Source organism: Brachycentrus maculatus, unplaced genomic scaffold (genome assembly GCF_059751285.1).
Source record: "Brachycentrus maculatus isolate JH-2025_06_01 unplaced genomic scaffold, ASM5975128v1 h1tg000043l, whole genome shotgun sequence".
In the NCBI taxonomy this organism is placed as follows: Eukaryota; Metazoa; Arthropoda; class Insecta; order Trichoptera; family Brachycentridae; genus Brachycentrus; species Brachycentrus maculatus.
In genome coordinates, this window is record NW_028280797.1 from 246438 (window position 1) to 267144 (window position 20707).

Below are 20707 nucleotides of genomic sequence, written 5' to 3' on the forward strand. Positions count from 1 at the left end.
GTCACTACGCCAACTGTAACGGCCACCTACGATATCTTTTTTTTCTCGTTTTCAGGTAATTATTAGAGCTAACATTACAAAATTCTTACAATGGTCAATAAAAGCAAAATTTAGGAATATTCATATTTTTCCCGTTTTCACTCTTAGCTACATACTCCAAAGACCAACAAGTAACCCTTATCCACACCAAATGGTGCATAGGGCACTGCATCGTATCGTAGCAGTGTTATCTCAATTGCCAGTTAAATGAAATCTTGCACATCTGGTCCAGTGTTATGTTAAATAAATATTAGAGTGGAATCGAACCCAGGGCCTCCGGCATGGTAGCTTAATGCGCTTACCATTTCACTGTTTACAAACAGTTAATCTTTATATCGCTAGCAGCCACTCCTGGTTACATACAATATATATATATCAATATATCGCTAGCAGCTGAGATGAAGAAACTCAGTTTCAGCGCAATTTCGTAATGTATTAAATTTCTCAATGTCAATCGCATGAAAGGAACCCTTCAAATTTAAAATAATATTTATCATCTCATTATATATTAATGTGAATGTATATAAATGACAATGAAAACTGACTACTATAGTACTGTCATATTGAATGCAGAGGGTGTGATCAGAAATAATCCAAGTACCTACCCACCATAAAAAAAGTACTTGCACTGAATACGAAATGTTTTCAAATAATAGAACATGTTTGAAGAAAAAAAAACAAATGAAAATCGAAGCATTCTTGAAATTAAAGTTTCATATACAATGCATTTGAAAACTGACATTTATCAATGATGCAAACCCTTCAAATTGCAAATAATATTTTTTATTTCATCAAATATTAGATATTAATATGAATATATGTAACAGACGATGAAAACTAGCTACTATAGTACTGTCATATTGATTTTAGAGGGTGTGATCAGAACTAATCCAAGTACCTACCTTTTTAAAAAAGTACTTGCGCTTAATACAAAATGTGTTCAAATAATAGAACAAGTTTTAAAAGAAAAAAACAAATGAAAATCCAAGCTTCTTGAAATTAAAGTTTCATAGACAATATATGTAAAAACTGACATTTCTTATGATGGCAACCCTTCAAATTGAAAACATTATTTATTATTTCATTGAATATTATATATTAATGTGAATGTATGTAACAGACGATGAAAACTAGCTACTAAAGTACTGTCATATTGATTTTAGAGGGTGTGATAATCCAAGTACCTACCTACCATAAAAAAGTACTTGCACTTAATACGAAATGTGTTCAAATAATACAACAAGTTTAAAAAGAAAAAAACTAATGAAAATCCAATCACTGTTAACACGTTGACTGCCAACTATGAGATAACTCTAGGACTGTGTTCTTTGCTAGGGCCCCGAGTAGGAGGCTCTCCTACTGTGTTTACTTGCCATATTCCTGCAGCTACCATCTAATTTCTAGTATATCTGTGCTAATATGGATAGGTGACACATGGGAAGAGAACAAAACATCATTATTAAATATCAAGGCGTAAAATAATATACATATCGCTCACTCATTTCAAGAACGTCATAAATCAAAAAACTTGATTTTTCAGGAGAACGTTTTTAAAGTTTAAAAATATAATACAATGTATTAAAAATAAATATCAAGCCACTTATTGAACTTTTTGCTGTGCAACATATCTTTTTAGGTTAAATCTGGAGGTTTTTTCTCCATTTGAAAAGTATGAAGTATATTTGAAAAAATTATTAAACAATACCTTTTCTTCAAAATGCAAAAACAACACTTTCTGCCTTGTAGCGGGTAAATATTAAGTTAAAAATATGCCTCTTTTGCTGGGATTTAGTACATTTTCTGGGCATTCCGAAAACATGCACAACTGATAATTGACGAATTTTGATTTATGACGCTCTTGAAAGGAGTGAGCAATATATATATTTTTTTTTTAAAAAAGTGAAATATTTGTGATTTTATTATTCACAAATATACTTCATTTTCATACTATTTCTGCGAGCCTAAGCGACTCATTATTAGAAATAGGTATCAAATTGTGGTAGAGTGGGTTCCAACCGAGAAACTCTGACTCAAGAGTCCGCGACACTAACCAAGGGACAACAACCCGACACGATTTATTCATTTATTTTATTTGTTTGGAAATAATACAGCTTGTACATAAAAAAATAGTAACATCGATTAAAAATAGTAAAATTGATTTTAACATATTATATGCACATCAGCGATTCAGAATAAAGAGTTTTGGCAAAATATACAACTCAAATACACCTAAGAAAAAGAGCGTAATATAATGATAAAAGCCAAGTAAATTATTCCACAATTTTAAATAAAGTTGTCTTTTTATTAAAAAAGAATTCTGAAAATTGCCATAGCAGTCAACGTGTTAAAATAACAGTTTCCATAGACAATGTATATAAAAACCAGCATTTAGCATAAACACTCTTTGCCGTAATTATTTGAATTTAAGAACAAATAAAACCTAAATAAGTACTGAGTCCAATTACTTAATAAAGTACCCTTAGCGTGCAAAAACAAGTACTAATTAGGTATGTATTATTCGGCAAATATTTAGTTTATAAAGAAATTTATTTATTTACTTAAATGTAATGTAATAGTATGTAGAGTGTCGGTTACCCCCATATTATATTTTTAGCGCAGCGTCGAATATTATATTTTTAAATTATCGGAGAATATAATTTAATATTTTCATCCAATGAAAATTTAGGAGTATGGATGAGATGGCCAATTTGCGCTTGTATTTCGAGGACTGTAAAATTTATTTTTTGAAATAGGTCTTCAGTGACATCTGTGAATTTTTTTGCAGTTTTTGTATATCTTCTTTGTATTAAAATGTTTAATACAATAAAATACATATTTTATTTTTAGTAAAACAGATAGTTGAAAATGAATGTGAATTGATTACAGTTAGATTTTTACTCACAAAATTAAGTATCTTTTTATAATTATATCTATGATATTGTGTTTTAAAAAAAGGTGTAAAAAAAAAAATTATAAAAAAGGCTTACTTCAGAGGAATTCACTCCTAAGATACAGTTTAATTCGGAAGAAATCAATCCTCAAATACAATTTAGTTTGCAAAAGAACTCACTCAGATACATATTAGTTCGCAAGAACTCACTCCTCAGATACATATTAGTCGCAAGAATTCACTCTTAAGATACAGTTTAATTCGCAAGAACTCACTCCTCAGATACAGTTAAGTTCACAAGAACTCACTCCTCAGATACAGTTAAGTTTGCAAGAACTCACTCAGATACAAATTAGTTCGTAAGAACTCACTCCTCATATACAGTATGCCACATTGAAGTACTAGCAAATGACAGTTAGTTATCACTGACTATTATATGCTAGGTCGACCCTTCAGTTCTTCTGGCCCAACACTAGTTGTATTCAGTTCAACTATTTTAAACCACCAAAAGGGTTTTGTCATTACATCTATATTATATAACAGAATACTTCTTCTTTTTATCAGTTTTTACCACAAATGAACCGTATTGTCTTTGGTAAAGTGTAATATCAACTATTTCCATACCAATTATATGGTCGCTCACTCCTTTCAAGAACGTCATAAATCAAAAATCGTGAATTTTGAGTTGTGCATGTTTTCCGAATGCCCAGAAAATGTACTATATCCCAACAAAAGAGGTATATTTTTAACTTAATATTTACCCGCTACTGGGCAGAAAATGTTGTTTTTGCATTTTGATGAAAAAGGTACTGTTTAATAATTTTTTTAATGTACTAAATATTTTTGAAATGGAGAAAAAACCTTCAGGTTTTACCTAAAAAGATCTGTTGCACAGTAAAAAGTTCAACAAGTGGCTTGATGTTTATTTTTAATACATTGTGATTTCTTTTTAAACTTTAAAAACGTTCTCCTGAAAAATCAAGTTTTTTTATTTATGACGTTCTTGAAAAGAGTGAGCGATGTGTGTAAAAATGTAAATTTATTGGTTAAAACAGATGAAACATAAATTTTCTATGGAAAGATATTTCTTTACGCGAGACATTCCGTGTTCAAATTCACAGGTAGCTTTCTAAAATATCCAGAAATAATTCCACTACATTTTCTCGATAAATTCAAACTCTTTCCTTCTTCATTCTGCAGTTGTTAAATCTAAAATTTATTTAAAAATAATCACTGTTAGAAAGTATAATACAATGTACATTGAGTTTAAAATGCCATACATGTATTTTTAAGTAATTATTATTAATGTTCTAATATATTTGTTTTTTTGTAAATATGTTTAAAAATCACGCTCACTGGAAAAAAGAGAGGGTCACATGAATAGATTTTTAGCGTTTATGAATAGTATTGTTGTTTTTTTTCTATAGATTTGTTTTTTATTTATGAAAAATTATGTTACCTATGTAAATTCTTTAACATATGATGACATTGCATAATATATTTAAAATATAAAATGTGTTTGAACCTGAGACTTTTTATTTCATTTTTTTCTTTCTATGTCCGCCTCCGTAGTGTAATAGTCAGCACGCTCGGCTACCGTTCTGGAGGTCCCGGGTTCGATCCCAGGAGGGGGTCAAATAAATAAAAGTGATTTTTTAACTGAAATATTTATTCAATATTACCCTGGACTGGTACCTGAAGCGGAGGGCTGATCACCTTTCCTTCGTGTGTAATTGATCAAGATAACACTGCGTTTATATGAAGCAGTGCCCTATGCACCATTGGGGTGCGGATAAGGTTTTGTGTGTATATTTTGATGTCTACCTCCATGGTGTAATGGTTAGCGTGTTTAGCTACCGAGCTGGACGTCCCATGTTCGATTCCCAGGGGGAGTGAAAATAAATATTAGTGATTTTACACTCTAATATTTATTTAATATTATCCTGGACTGGTCCCTTAAGCCCAGGAGTGATCACCTTGCCTTCATGTAAGTAATGATTAAGATAACACTGCGTCAATATGATGCAGTGCCCTATGCACCATTGGGTGCATATAAGGGTTAGAAAGAGAAGAATAAGATATTTTGATATAAAAATAAAAATTAAAAAACTGTCATGCTGCTCACCGCAGGGGTAGGCGCAGAGAGAATAGAACGCATCACCAATCTGTCTTTGCAAACAGTCTTCACCCTCTTCCATATTGAAAATAAAATCACCTAATACCATCGTTGTAGGTAGGTTAATTACTAATGATTTTTTTTATTGTAATTTAAATAAAAATAGCAAAATCCATGCAGGCAGAGACATCTGTTGGGAGAAATTTAATTATTTATAATCATAATTATTTAAAATCAAAGAACTAAAATCACCTTAGTAAGTTCACTGCTAACTTAGAATCAATGAAATGTATAAACTCATGCCTCTAGCGAGACAGCAAGTGTTTTGCCTAGAATTTTCACTCATGAATTACATGAAATTATAGTAGCTTTAATCATAAAGAATAAATCCACTCACGAGTAGGCATAGCCTATAAAACTTAAAATGTTGAAGCCTGAGTAGGGTCACGATAAGCGGTGTTACATAAGGCGTAGCTAGATTTCAGAGTCGCTTGGACGTTAGGTAATTTAAAAAAAAGTCATATTCTAAATTGTTTTATTTAACAATAGTTTTAAGTAACTAACTAACCATCATTCCGCTTCCCTGAAGGGGTAGGCAGAGGGAATAGAATGCATCAACAAACTGTCTTTGCAAACCATCTTTGCCACTTCTACATTCATGCATCTCTTCATACATACCTGCCGATTATTTCAACTTCTTACCTGACTGACTACTTTGAAGCATTTGAAATACTTTATCATAGCAAGTTTTCCTTGGTTTCCTCTGATTCTATTTCCTAACTACATTCACCTGAAAAATTTGTTTTACAAACCATTTCAACATATCTTTCATAATTTGCTGGATAGTGCTCATTTCAGCCTTGCACTCCTTTCCTTATACCATTGGAACATCTACCATACATGGTCTTTCCGCACTGAGAGATGGCGTTCCGACTGCATTCAGTCTACTATATCCTTTCACTAAAATGTCATTTAAGATCAGAAAAATTAGTATAAAAACATGATAACGTTGAAATCCCGTTTTCTCAGTGAAAATTTGAATAATAATTGAAATTTATTATTTACTCAAATCTAGACTTGATTAATGCCTAAAATACGTACAAAAATCCGAACATGGAATATTTTCCACTTGGAAAACAACGACCATTCGCTAAGTACGTAGTTGTTATATTCAATTCATTCATTCAGAATTCCAAAAGGTGAAAACACCATTCCGAAATTTATTGGAAGAATATAATTATAAATCATAACATTTAAAAGAAAATACTAATGGCGGGACATTCCAACAGCTTTGAATGTTACCAGATGATAAAATACAGTTTGATGACTGTCAAGTTTTTTTTCGGCTGAAGAATGCGGCGTTCAATCTTCTCTGCTACTCCTGCTAAGAATTGGCGCGATTAAAATTTAATATTAAAAAAAATTGGGATAAAAACAACCGCGAGTGAGAAGAAAAAAATATGAGTAAAAAGAATAACCAATTATGGCAATATTTTCAGTAGTCGAAAATAAAATATCCTTTTTTTTCTACGTCACGCTTTATCTATGGTTTTTATTTCGGATTGAATACATAACCTTAAACGATTTTAGCCAAATATTTACATTAAAAAAACGTTGAATTTTCAATCAATATTTATATTTCAATAAAACAAATGATATTTAAAATTTTACACACATTAATGCCATGTTATATGCTTTGAATTGAAGTGTGGACAAGAGAAAACGGATGATTTATTTACATTGGCAGAGTTCGGAACATGGGCGAGATGAACAAAGAAAAGGGAAGGCACCATTTGAACAAATTTGAGAGGAAATTGATCAATAATGTGATTTGTTTCTGCGAATTAGAAAAAGAATTTCAAGGCCCTTCTATCCCCTTTAAAAAGGCAATAACAAGGGTTTCCGCTATGACAGGTTGGAACTTTATACTTTGGCACATTCATATATTTGCGAAAAATTTAAATATTAATTTTAAAATCTTGAAGTTCTTTTGAAGAACCTTGCTTTTGGTTGTGTCGTTTATTACTCTCATTATTTTACTATTTATTTGCTACAATATAACCAGGGCTTTTTGAATGAAACAATAGTCGCGAATTTGATTTTTATGTATTTTAAAAATTAAAAATATTCAACTTAGAAGACATTGAAAATCAGTAGTGTAATGGTCAGCACGCTCGGCTACCGTTCTGGAGGTCCCGGGTTTGATACCCAGGGGGGGCATCAAGTAAATATAAGTGATTTTTTACCTCCAATATTTATTAAATATTACCATGGACCAGTAAAATTTGGTATGGCCATACATGTATGGTTGGCATAGATTGTTTCCCATTCGTATATACAGGACCAACCTGGCGATGGTTATGCCTGTAGGAAGAGCTACCGCTATGTTGAACATTATCACATTGGATATTGATCTATTCCATGTGTCCGAAAGAGTTTTCTGTAGCGAGATTCTTCTACACCTTTAAGTCTTCTTGCATACTTTTTAATGTAAACGTCTTGAATATATTGTTTGTTATGTATATATTGTTTTTTTAATGAATTGAAATTGAATTGAAAAATGTACAGACAGGTTCAATAAAATAAAAATTATAATTTAAGTTTTGTCCGCCTCCGTAGTGTAATGGTCAGCACGCTCGGCTACCGTTCTGGAGGTCCCGGGTTCGATTGCCAAGGGGGGTAAAATAAATATAAGTGATTTTTTCACTGTAATATTTATTCAATATTACCCTGGACTGGTACCTGAAGCGGAGGGCTGATCACCTTTCCTTCATGTGTAAACGATCAAGATAACACTGCGTTAATATGACACAGTGCCCTATGCACCATTGGGGTGCGGATAAGGATTTTATTATTATTATTTTTAAGTTTTGTATGGACATTTCTTGGTGTAACTGCATTTTATGGAATAAAATAAAAACGATGTAATTTTTTCCACATGAATTTTATTTGACCACAAAATCATCATCAGACTAGTCTGATTGGTCCAACTGGTCCGACATCAGACTGGTTACGACGAAACCCGGTTGCTGGTCAAATAAAATTCATGAGGAAAAAATTACATAGCTGATATTTTATTATTTTTTTACATCTCATCAAAGATGAAGAAGAATTTGGAAGTCTGGGCATTTACGGGGTTGACGACCGTCATAGGCTGGTTTAAGTGATCACTTTACACACGTGTAACATTCACCAATTCTACCCATTATTGACAACCACAATACTCAATTTCTTGTAAGTTCTATATATATGAACCAATTTAGAAACCTTGTTCTTGAATCACTAGAACTTCACACTAGAGACATCTATTGGTGAGAAATAATATGAAAATAACTCCTGTAATTGGAGATAATCCAGATTTTGTGAACAAGTATTTGGACACACTCAAAATTTTGTTATTTTATTATATATATATGAACCAATTTAGAAACCTTGTTCTTGAATCACTAGAACTTCACTAGAGACATCTATTGGTGAGATATAATATGAAAATAACTCCTGTAATTGGAGATAATCCAAATTTTGTGAACAAGTATTTGGACACACTCAAAATGTTGTTATTTTATAATATAAAATAAAATACGTATGTGTTTTCAGGAGTATCCGAGAGTACAATAATGCGGATCAAACGAGAGATACGCAAGGAGTCCCGAAAGAAGGACGCAAAGCAGGATCTAAACACGGACACCTCGCAGTCGTTGTTCGCAATCAATGTTGTGGAGACTGCGTACTCTAGCTCGGAAAGCAGTTTCAATGAATCCGGGTTTAAAGAACTCCGGAAAAAACAGAAATCGGATAACAACGATAGCGAGTCTACTGAGGAATGCAGAAGTTTTAACTATTTTGACGGTTGTGAGAATGACTTTGTGGCTGTTGATTAGATTGAACACATTGTTGTCGGCGGTTTTTCCCTCAACTTCGACACTAATTAATATTCATATAAGGGTCGTAAACTAGTCACAAGTAACCGCAAAACTAATTCGGATTTGTACAATATATTTTGGCGTTTTGCGCGCTCTACCAAAAAATTATCTATACTATGAAATAAAACACTTGTGTAAGACCACTTTTATAGTTTTATGAATGTAAATACAACGTTTTGAGTGTGTCCAAATACTTGTTCACAAATCTGTATTATCTCCAATTATAGGTCCCGGGTTCGATTCCCAAGGAGGAGTCAAATGAATATAAGCAAGTTTTCAATCTAATATTTATTCAATATTACCCTGGACCTGAAGCGGAGGGCTGATCACCTTGCCTTAGTGTGATCAAGATAATACTGCATTTATATGATGCAGTGCCCTATGCACCATTGGGGTTCGGATAAGAGTTTGAAAGATGAAGATTCTACAACATTTTGAGTGTGTCCAAATACTTGTTCACAAATCTGTATTATCTCCAATTATAGGAGTTATTTTTCGTATTATTTTTTGACATCTCATCAAAGACGAAGAAGAATATGGAAGTCTGGGTATCTATGGAGCTGACGACCATCATAGGCTGGTTCACTTAGATCACTTTACACACGTGTAACATTCACCAATTCTACCCGTTATTGACAACCAAAATTCTTGGAAGTTCTATGTATATGAACCAATTTAGAAACCTTGTTCTTGAATTACTAGAATTTAACTAGAGACATCTATTAGTGAGATAAAATGAAGCTTTTTATTGAGCAGAAAGTCTTATATTAGTATGTGAGGTCTGAATCCTGGATTAAAATCCCGTAAATGCCCAGACTTCCATATTTCTTCTCCATCAAAGGATAAGATGTTAAAAAATTATAGTTTCTAAAACATGTGTAGTTCTCGACGCTAGTCAAGTTTACATTCATAAACTCAAGTGGTATTTTCATATTATATTTTGACATCTCATCAAAGACGAAGAAGAATATGGAAGTCTGGGTATCTATGGGGCTGACGACCGTCATAGGCTGGTTTAAGTGATCACTTTACACATGTGTAACATTCACCAATTCTACCCGTTATTGATAACCACACTACTCAAATTCTTGGAAGTTCTATATATATGAACCAATTTAGAAACCTTGTTCTCGAATCACCAGAATTTCACTAGAGACATCTATTAGTGAGATGAAAAGAAGCTTTTTATTGAGCAGAAACTTTTATATTAGTATGTGTGGTCCGAATCCTGGATTAAAATCCTGTAAATGCCCAGACTTCCATATTTCTTCTTCATCTTTGATGAGATGTCAAAAAATAATAGTTTCTAGAACATGTGTAGTTCTCGACGCTAGTCAAGTTTATATTCATATAAACTCGATAAGTGGTATTTTGATATGTTGATTTTTAAAAATTTAAATATTCATGTTATACCTATAAAGTTAATGCCAAATAAAGAAATATTATTAATGTACTCGCATAATTGTTACCGGTTAAACTATTTTTAACCTTTTAACAGCGTTCACTTTGTTCCTGAGAGACACCCATGCGCGGCAGTATTTCGCCGTTTTTTAAATGATTACTTTTATCATGTTTTTAGTTAAGAAACGATTTATTTTTAACAAAAAAATGGGATTCATTGTGCCTTTTTGGTACTCTATAGTACACTTGTGTCACATTATTCTTGAAATATATCGCAATATAAACAAATTAGATCGTAACATAAATAAATCAAAGCACGCATCGTGTGTCACTCTTACCCACTGGCGATGTGTAGCGTCGAGAGTGAGACAGATATAGGGCATGATTATAGCGCGGACTAATTACCGACCGCAAGAGAAATCAGGGATCTGTTCTTTTATTTATCCTTGTGATGTTACAAATTATTAGTCAGATATTTCAACAGATGTCATAAGGCCAAGGATTGGCGTATTATTTTATCCAAAGTTCCACACCATGAAAAAATCCCTCCAAGTTGAACTGAGGTTGGAAACTTGGAGCAAAGTAAAAACACAAACGGTTATGTTAGCCGCGTACGGGGAATGTTTTGTGAAAACACATACGGTTATGCGAGCCGCGTGGATCCGGTTAAGTGATTTTATGGTATATGCATTATATTGTATATACATATATTTAAAATCAAAAAGAAAAATCCCTTGCATAACAAGAAAACTTATTTTGTTGTACCTGAGAATTTTAAATGTTAATAAAACACTGAATTTTCGAGTATACTAAATTGTATTTTATTTTTAATAAACACATAAAAATAAATTTTGTGACACTTGTTTCGCTTACGGCATTTTCAAATGAATGTCTGGAAACTGAGATTTTTTCTTATGTATATAATAAATATAATAATAAAACCCTTATCCGCACCCCAATGGTGCATAGGGCACTGCGTCATATAAACGCAGTGTTATCTTGATGGTTTACACATGAAGGAAAGGTGATCAGCCCTCCGCTTCAGGTACCAGTCCAGGGTAATATTTAATAAATATTATAGTGAAAAAATCACTCATATTTATTTTAGCCCCCCTGGGAATCGAACCCGGGTCCTCCAGAACGGTAGCCGAGCGTGCTGACCATTACACTACGGAGGCGGTGTATATGTATATACTAAAATACTAAAGACCTTTGCAAAAATGGTCCGTTTCACATTTCGTGGACATTGTAAAAGGAAAAACTACAGGTTTTTACATAAAATTTATTTTTAAATGATTGACCATGCTCAATTATTTAAAAAAAACTTGATCATGTCAATTTTTTTCTCGATCTTCCTCTGCTTCTATTTCCAACTACATTCGCATCTTAAATTGGGAGTGTAATGGCAAAGGGGTATACCTAAACTGACCATTTATTTTTGTCCCCAAAACAGGACATTTACCAATTTTAACCTTATAGTATATGGATATTCAAGAAAATACGTATTTTTTCATAGTTTTTATGTATTATTAAAAAGAAAGGAATTGATAAAGAAAATAAGAGGAATAAATTTTATAAAAATGAAAGAAAAAAAGTTGTTTTATATTGGGACAGGCTATGTAAAAACGGGATGGTCCCGTTCAAAACGGGACGTATGGTCACTTTAGGTATACCTGTCAAATTTTTCATTTTCTAAGTTAGTTCCACAAAATGTCTAAAATAGTGTATTCCATAATCTAGCAAAAGGATATAGCTATAGTTCAATATTTATATATTTTTTTTGAGATATGTAAATAAAATACATAAAACAAATGAGTTATTTAATTTCACAGGTTTGTTTTTGTTCTCCTGTAAAATTTGGTCTGAGACAGATATACCCCTTTGCCTTTACACTACCGAAATTTGTTTTACCGTTCTTTCTGCACTCATTTGTTCCACATGCCCTAACCATCTCGACATACCTTTCTCAATTTCATGGATAATGTTCCTGATAAATCTCAGCCTTGCATTCTTTCCATATACATCACGATTCAAACATCTATCATACATAATTTTACTGCACATCCGCCTGAGAGAGCGCATTTTGACTGCATTCAGCTAACTTTCATCCTCCTTTTGCCAACTAAATTCATCAACTTTTGCCAGTAGTAGTTTGAAAATTTGACAGAAAACTTACCTATAGAAAAAACCATAGACAATTTTAAAGGTAATAAAAAATATTTCTTTAGAGGCAGGTACTTTTATTAATTTAAGGCAGGTACTTTTATTGATTTAAGGTAGGTACTTTTACTAATTTAAGGTAGGTACTTTTATGAATTAGAGGTAAAGGTTTGATTTTTAGTAAAAAAAATCAAACCCTTACCCGAACCCCAATGGTGCATAGGGCATCATATAAACTCTTATCTTGATCGTTAACACATGTAGGAAAGGTGATCAGCCCTCCACTTTAAGTAGCAGTCCAGGGTAATATTGAATAAATATTAGAGTGAAAAAATCACCTATATTTATTTGATCCTCTCCTGGGGATCGAACCCGGGAACTCCAGAACGGTAGCCGAGCGTGCTGACCATTACACTACAGAGGCGGAATTTAAGGTAGGTACTTTTTTAATTGTGAGAACCAGCCGAAATAGTGTTGCCTTCCTCTTTGTTTACAACATGGTTCTGTGACTAAAAAAAAAGTACAATTTTATAGATGAATGTGACTGGGATACAGGGCACAAGGATTTGCTTGACTTAACTAACTAACCATCACGCCGCTTCGCCGCAGGGGTAGGCAGAGAGAAAGAGCGCCAGACCATTCTGTCCTTGCAAACATTCTTCGCCTCTTCCACGTTCATGCATCTCCTCATACATAATAATAAAACCCTTATGCGCACCCCAATGGTGCATAGGGCACTGCGTCATATAGACGCAGTGTTATCTTGACGTTTACACATGAAAGAAAGGTGATCAGCCCTCCGCTTCAGGTACCAGTCCAGGGTAATATTGAAAATCACTCATATTTATTTTACCCCCCTTGGGAATCGAACCCGGGACCTCCAGAACGGTAGCCGAGCGTGCTGACCATTACACTATGGAGGCGGACAGACATACCCGCTGATTATTACAACTCCTAACCTGACCCCTTTCAAGTATTTGACTTACCTGATCGTGCCATGTTTTTCTCTGCTTGACTTAGATTTTTATGAAAATAAATAAAATACCAGTGTATGAAAAGGTGGAAAAATAAAACAATAGAATGACACAAAATAAATGATATTTTAATTGTTACACAAATGAACAGACACAATACCCATTTCTCATAATAATAATAAATACGTACTAAATGTAGCTACAAAATATCTGTCTTTGGTTTATCTATATAAAAATATGGCAAAATACAATCTATATTCCCTAAATTCTAAATGTTAGTGATTACGCATCATTACGTGCGACTCCTAGTAATTACAACTCTACTTTCTGATTCCACATACACTTTATTATAACACTTGCACGCCAAATATAGAATATGTTAACCGAATCCCCAATATGTTATTTATTGTTTCGGCATTAACTTTGTGGTAAGACATGTTACAATGATTAAAGAAAACACTTCGTTTTTTACCACTTGAGTTTTAATATAGACTACATGTTTCAGAAGTTAAACTTCCATCATTCAGGTCTGTATAATATAACTAAAATATAAAATATAAAATTGTTCTATAAATAAGGAGAGGGGAAAGTTAGGGGGAGGGGGTTAGTCAAGGGGCGGAGTTTGAAAACAAAGGAAAAATGGAAAGCAAAGGTGAATAATTTTGAAACAATAAATTATTTAATAAATTATTATTAGAATTAAAATTATTACACCTTGTTCCATATAAAGGCCAAATTATGAATTATCTTGAAAATTTAGAAATCCAAAAAAACCTAAATTCTAATAATAATTTATTAAATAATATATTGTCTCAAAATTCTTCACCTTTGCTTTCCATTTTTCCTTTGTTTTCAAACTCCGCCCCTTGACTAACCCCCTTACTTTCCTCTCTCCTTATTTATAGAACAATTTTATATTTTATATTTTAGTTATTATACAGACCTGAATGATGGAAGTTTAACTTCTGAAACATGTAGTCTAAAATAAAACTCAAGTGGTAAAAAACGAAGTGTTTTCATTAATTATTGAATCCCCAATTAGTAAAAAAATCAAAGAATCTCGCAATGTGAAGGCATAGGGCTCCGATTCACATCCTCGGAGGGCCACTACTGGACTCCGAGAAGGTGAAACTCCTACCACCAAGACAGGCCGTGAGCTAAATGACTCAGGTAGGTCTTGAGAGTGAGCTATGACACAGAGGGAGGTCGCAATAGACCTAATATGGTCGCAGTGACATAAGGGAAGCAAGATCCCTTGACCTCGTATAAAAAAAAAAATAGGCTTTGAGATTGCTTGATGTAAATTTCAACAGATGGCATCGTCGAGACTTGTATGCAAAGCATTCAAACGGAATATATATACAAGTTAAAAAATTTCGGGCAATATGTAAAGTTTAATTTTGCGGATATAAAACCATCGGCGCTGATTACTTCAGGCAAATTACAACAGATGGCAGCGTCGAGATACATATGCGAAACGTTAAAATGAAATATATATATATACAAGTTAAAAAATTTGGGGCAGTATTCAAAGTTCAATCGCGGTTAGAATGGCAAATGTTGCGCTTATCCTTCTTATAACCATCATCCACACCCAACGGTGCGTAGGGCACTGCCGTCGTATCGACGCAGCGTTTATTCAATCGTTATGAAGGCAATGTGTACCAGTCTATGGCGATAGAACGCCAATATTCATTCTAAGTCTCTGCGAATCAAAATATTAAAAGTTACATCGTAAAATACATGCAAAACTATTACATTTAAACATTTCTCCTTCTTCTTCTCTAACCCTTACCCGTACCAAACGACGCATAGGGCACTGCATCGTGGCGAATCAGTGTTATCTTGATCGTCGATAACAGGGAGCCCTGCGCATCCGGTACAAGTCAGGGGTTATATCAAATAAATATTATAGCTAAAAATCAGTAATATTTATTCAGATCCCGCCCGGGAGTCGGATCCGGAATCTTTCGGCACGATAGCCAAGCGCGCTCACTACTACGCTACGGAAGCGGACAAATACGGGTGCACGGAGGTCGCTCGAACCGGCCGACGACGGGCCGCGACCCCTGCGAATCCCCGGCCCGAAAAAACCATTATACTTGGCGGCAATGATAAACATGATTACATTATAAACATTGGTAATGTCACACTCAAAGCTATCTAACGCTATTAGTTATATATGTTATATAGTATATCATATAGGCGGCCTCGAAGTTGGTGCCGTAATATTATACATACTTCGTAATATACACACTTAAATTAACTTCATGTTAACTTCAAATAATACACAAGAAATGCATGCTAAGTCCATGTTGGATAACACAAAAGTAAAAAATAATACGTTTTTTAACACATTGTCGTCGGGCAATTTTGTTCACTAACCCCTAATCATACTCTGGCAGTCTGCCGCCCGACCCTCAGTATACTAATCACAAGTAGCCGCAACACCCAATTCCCATCTGTACAATGTTTGCAGGCGTCTCTCGCGCTCTACCTAAAGTAAGCAAATAGAACGCTCGCAAGCGTCTCCCGCTCTCTACCGACAGTATGGAAAAGGACCCTAATTATACTCTGGCAGTCTGCCGCCCGACCCTCAGTATACTAATCACAAGTAGCCGCAACACCCAATTCCCATCTGTACAATGTTTGCAGGCGTCTCTCGCGCTCTACCTAAAGTAAGCAAATAGAACGCTCGCAAGCGTCTCCCGCTCTCTACCGACAGTATGGAAAAGGACCCTAATTATACTCTGGCAGTCTGCCGCCTGACCCTCAGTATACTAATCACAAGTAGCCGCAACACCCAATTCCCATCTGTACAATGTTTGCAGGCGTCTCTCGCGCTCTACCTAAAGTAAGCAAATAGAACGCTCGCAAGCGTCTCCCGCTCTCTACCAACAGTATGGAAAAGACGCTTTTAAGCGTTTCCCGCAAACAATGTGTTAAATTCAAAATGACATTTAAAAAACACATTTTCTTTGACATCTCAACACAGGATGAAGAAGAATACGGAAGTCTGGGCTCATGACCTGTCATGGGCTGGTTTGAGTCATCACTTTATACCTGTGTTCACCATTCTACCTATGATTGACAACCACACTACATACTCAATTTTTTATAAAATAAAATGATAACTTGACCAGCCTATGCCAAGTAATAAACCTCGGTAAATACAAAGACACTTTCATATTCTTCAACAAGTCTCAAAAATTTGAGTGTATGGTTGTCAAACATGAGTACAATGGTGAATGTTACACGTGTGTAAAGTGATTCTCGAAAAACAGTCTACGACAGGTTGTAGGTCCTGTTACCCAGACTTCCATATTCTTCTTCATCTATGTTGAGATGTCAATATAAATAGCTCCTAAGAGGAGAAACCCAGATTTATGACCAAGACTATTTGGACACCCTCAAAATGTTCTTTATAAAATTGAATAAACGTTGTAAAAAATTACTACAAATTTGATTGGAGTTTTATGAATGTCACTTGTATAGGAACTGTGCGTCTAACTCTATAAAAAATGGATATATTGCAATATTACTTTTAGATTTCACCCACAGATGCCACTACACGGATATTATCAACCGGAACAAGACGGCGTGTGGCCCTGAAAATACGGAACACAAATTGAGAAGCTCAAAAAATATTTGAAATACTTTGGGTTATAAAGAAAGGCGTTTGAAATTTTTGTTTTAAAATGGCCATTCTTCAAAAACAATGCATCGTTTTTAATACAATTTGAACCAGATGCTAATGTTGTAATGTATTAAGTGAAAAATAATAACTAAAATATGCTAACGGTTATAATACGGGAAGTGTAATTTTATTACTTCTACTAGAATACTGCAAAAAATGACTAAGTCAAAAACAAATTTAGGTTAGTTGCCATTTGCTTTTAATAATTTTTTTAGCAAAAGAGTCGAACAAAAGTTTTAATTGACTTTTATTTAAAAAGAATAATATTAATAATAATAATAACCCATGATTAAAGCAAAAACTAATTACAATCTTAGTATCCCGTTCTGAGAAATTAGATTTTAAATCCGGGATACTGTCAAGTCACACTTCCATTTATGACGGCTGGTACATGCTCACAAATGCATAAGACCAGCCATCTGATATTTTCAGAATGGCAACCTGGCGACCATGGGTATAGCGAGAATTGCCAGCCCCGTGACATTGTAGAATGCACATATACACTGTCATGATGAATTGTAAACAAAAATAGAGACTGATTTCCACCACTTTGACACTGTATTGAAATTATTGATTATTGTCTATTGATTTGATGTATTGTCTATATTAATGTTTCAAATCTTCTTTTTTTCAAAGGTCTCTTGAGTTTAGGGAACAGGAAGAAGTCAAAAGGAGCGAGATCGGGTGAGTAGGGTGGGTGGGAAGAACAGTGATGGAGTGTGTGGCCAAAAACTCACGAGTTCTGAAACTTGAATAGGCTGGAGCGTTTTCGTTTCATCAGTTTCAGCCCATCCAGGAAAAAGCTGAAGATAAACACAAAAGAAGAGTTCCTCACCCACTTTACTCACCTGATCTTGCTCCTTTCAACTTCTTGTTCCCTAAACTCAAGAGACCTTTGAAAGGAAGAAGATTTAAGGCGATTCCCAAAATTAGGGCAAGAGCTGAAGGACATCATAAAAGAAGCGTCCCAGGACTGTTCCCAAAAGTCGAAACACCGTTGGGATAAGTGTGTGCGTCGGGGAGGTGACTACTTTGAAGGGGACCCAGACACAGAACTTCTAAATAAAGTACATCTTGTTTTATGACGCAAGTCTACGTATTGATTGAACAAGCCAAGTATTTTGGTAGTTTTTCATGCAGAATAAATTGATAACAGCGTTCACGCATCACATCTTCATCTTCAAATAAAACTTGACATAATTTTTAGCAATCATAATTGCAACATGGCAATCACCTTTTCAATATTTTACATATTTGTAGAATTGTATCATCACTTAAACTTGTCTTAAACAACACAAAAAAAGACAAATAAGAAATAAAACATATTTTAAAAAAATCACAACTTAACAAAAAACATTGTATGGCACAGATATTTGACTAAAAAAGGATTCCACGTAATTTGTTGGATTGTTCAAAATTAATATATTAACAGTGTAAAAAAAAAACAAATAAAAAACTAATCAAATAATTAACATGAAACTAATAGGGCCTTTTTACAATATTCTGTAAAATATATATTTAAAAATAACAATAGAAATTGTATAAATTATACATACAGTGGAAGTCCAGAAATCCGAAATAATCGGGACAGTGGCCTGTTCGGATTTGGAAAAGTCCGGATTAGCCAAGAAATTATTAATACAGTACATACATAGTACTTTACACTACAGCTCAAACGCTAATGAAGTACTATATGACGTTGTTTCTTTTAAGGTATATGCACATTATTTGAAACTTTTTATGTTTTAATCTGATATTACAGTCCTCAACCAGCAATACAGGTACATCACTGTATACTTAATTAACTTATCAATCATTTGGAAAACAAAATAAGGTTATGTATATCGTAAAACAGGAGAACGTGACCAACTAACAAAACGTAAAATGTTCAGGAGGGCCATTTAAGTCACTTTTGCTTGGTAATAAAATAAACACCAATGCAGTTAGTCATTTTTAACAAGTCAATATATTATACTTACAAGTTTAAAATGGCTTTGGGATTTTTTTAGGGCAATATTCAGCTAGTAAGATATCAAATAGTCAATTATCACGTTTTTGTAAAAAATGCTCTTGATCACTTTCTCCTGTATGACTGCGATATGATAATTATTTGTGGTAATAAATGTGTTCTTCAGTGTGTTAAGTATTTTAAATGTGTTTCTTTAAAATCTTTTTCAGATTTCTGGGGTTCTACTGTATAAAGCTTTTATGATGAATTTTTAAGAACATATTAAAATATGGACTGTCAAAATGACGTCATAATGTCAACTTTTATTTTTAAATATACAAAAGTATATTTATTACAGAATAATATTATTATTTGAGTAGCTTGACATGTTCTCCACCAATACCAGAAAGAAATACTAAAATCGGTCAGTATTTGAGAAAAATATTGTTCATTTTGTACACACCTAGTAAAAAGGATCATTTTTGCAAACAAAAAAGTCTTCAGCAATTTCAGCATATATCACTTACTCCTTTCAAGAACGTCATAAATCAAAAAACTTGATTTTTCAGGAGAATGTAGGAAAGTTTAAAAATACAATACAATGTATTAAAAATTAATATCAAGCTGCTTATCAAACTTTTTACTGTGCAACAAATCTTTTCAGGTAAAACCTGAATATTTTTTCTCCATTTGAAAAATATTTAATATATTTAAAAAAATAATTAAACAATACCTTTTCATCAAAATGCAAAAACAACACTTTCTGCCCTGTAGCGGGTAAATATTAAGTTAAAAATATGCCGCTTTTGCAGGGATATAGTACATTTTCTGGGCATCCCGAAAACATGCACAACTGAAAATTGTCGATTTTTTATACGTGACTTTGTTGAAAGGAGTGAGCGATATGAGAAAAAATCTCAGCACTAAAATGGCTAGAATAATAATATAAACATAAATAGATCAGAATTATCAAAATACCATCAGCGTTTGGCAAATTTCAAACGATAAAACTAACCCCACTTTGTGAAAACACCTTCAATAATAATAATAAAAAAGATGGCAACACTAAAATCACAAATCAATTAAATGCTTACACTAAACATATTTCCAGACGTTTTTAATTGATTTTCCGCATATACTCTAGTATACTGCGTTCACTCTATCAATAAAAAATAATCAAAATGTCAAAAATAAAAAAAATTCATTTTTTTAATTGAAATTTTACTCGGTAAGTATCACTATTTCTCAAAATCCATTGTGACACGTGTTTCGATGCATTCCACGTTATTTTTAAACACCATTGTGTGTGAAAATGATGCGGAACGCATCGAAACATGTGAGGGATGAGGGTATATTGATGGCACATGGGCGGCCGCAATCGTGTGCATACCTCTGGCAAGCCCATTCTAGACTAGTCTCTACTAGAAAGCAGTCACTCACTTAGAGCTAGTAACTTATATATACAGAATAAACCAAAGTCAAAATACTAGAAATCTTTAACTTATAATCTTTTACCACCTCACCACACAGCAAAACACATATCGCTCACTCCTTTCAAG

The 20707-nt window shown here is 33.5% G+C and overlaps 1 protein-coding gene across 1 annotated transcript; it reads left to right on the forward strand.

The window, feature by feature from the left end:
- The first annotated feature begins 6582 nt into the window (after window positions 1-6582).
- On the forward strand, window positions 6583-10421 carry LOC148312313 (uncharacterized). Its single transcript, XM_088277465.1, has 2 exons — window positions 6583-6959; window positions 8643-10421. Exons 1-2 carry the CDS (start codon window positions 6803-6805, stop codon window positions 8924-8926), a joined length of 441 nt encoding a protein of 146 aa, XP_088133591.1. The 5' UTR covers window positions 6583-6802; the 3' UTR covers window positions 8927-10421.
- Window positions 10422-20707: the final 10286 nt, after the last annotated feature.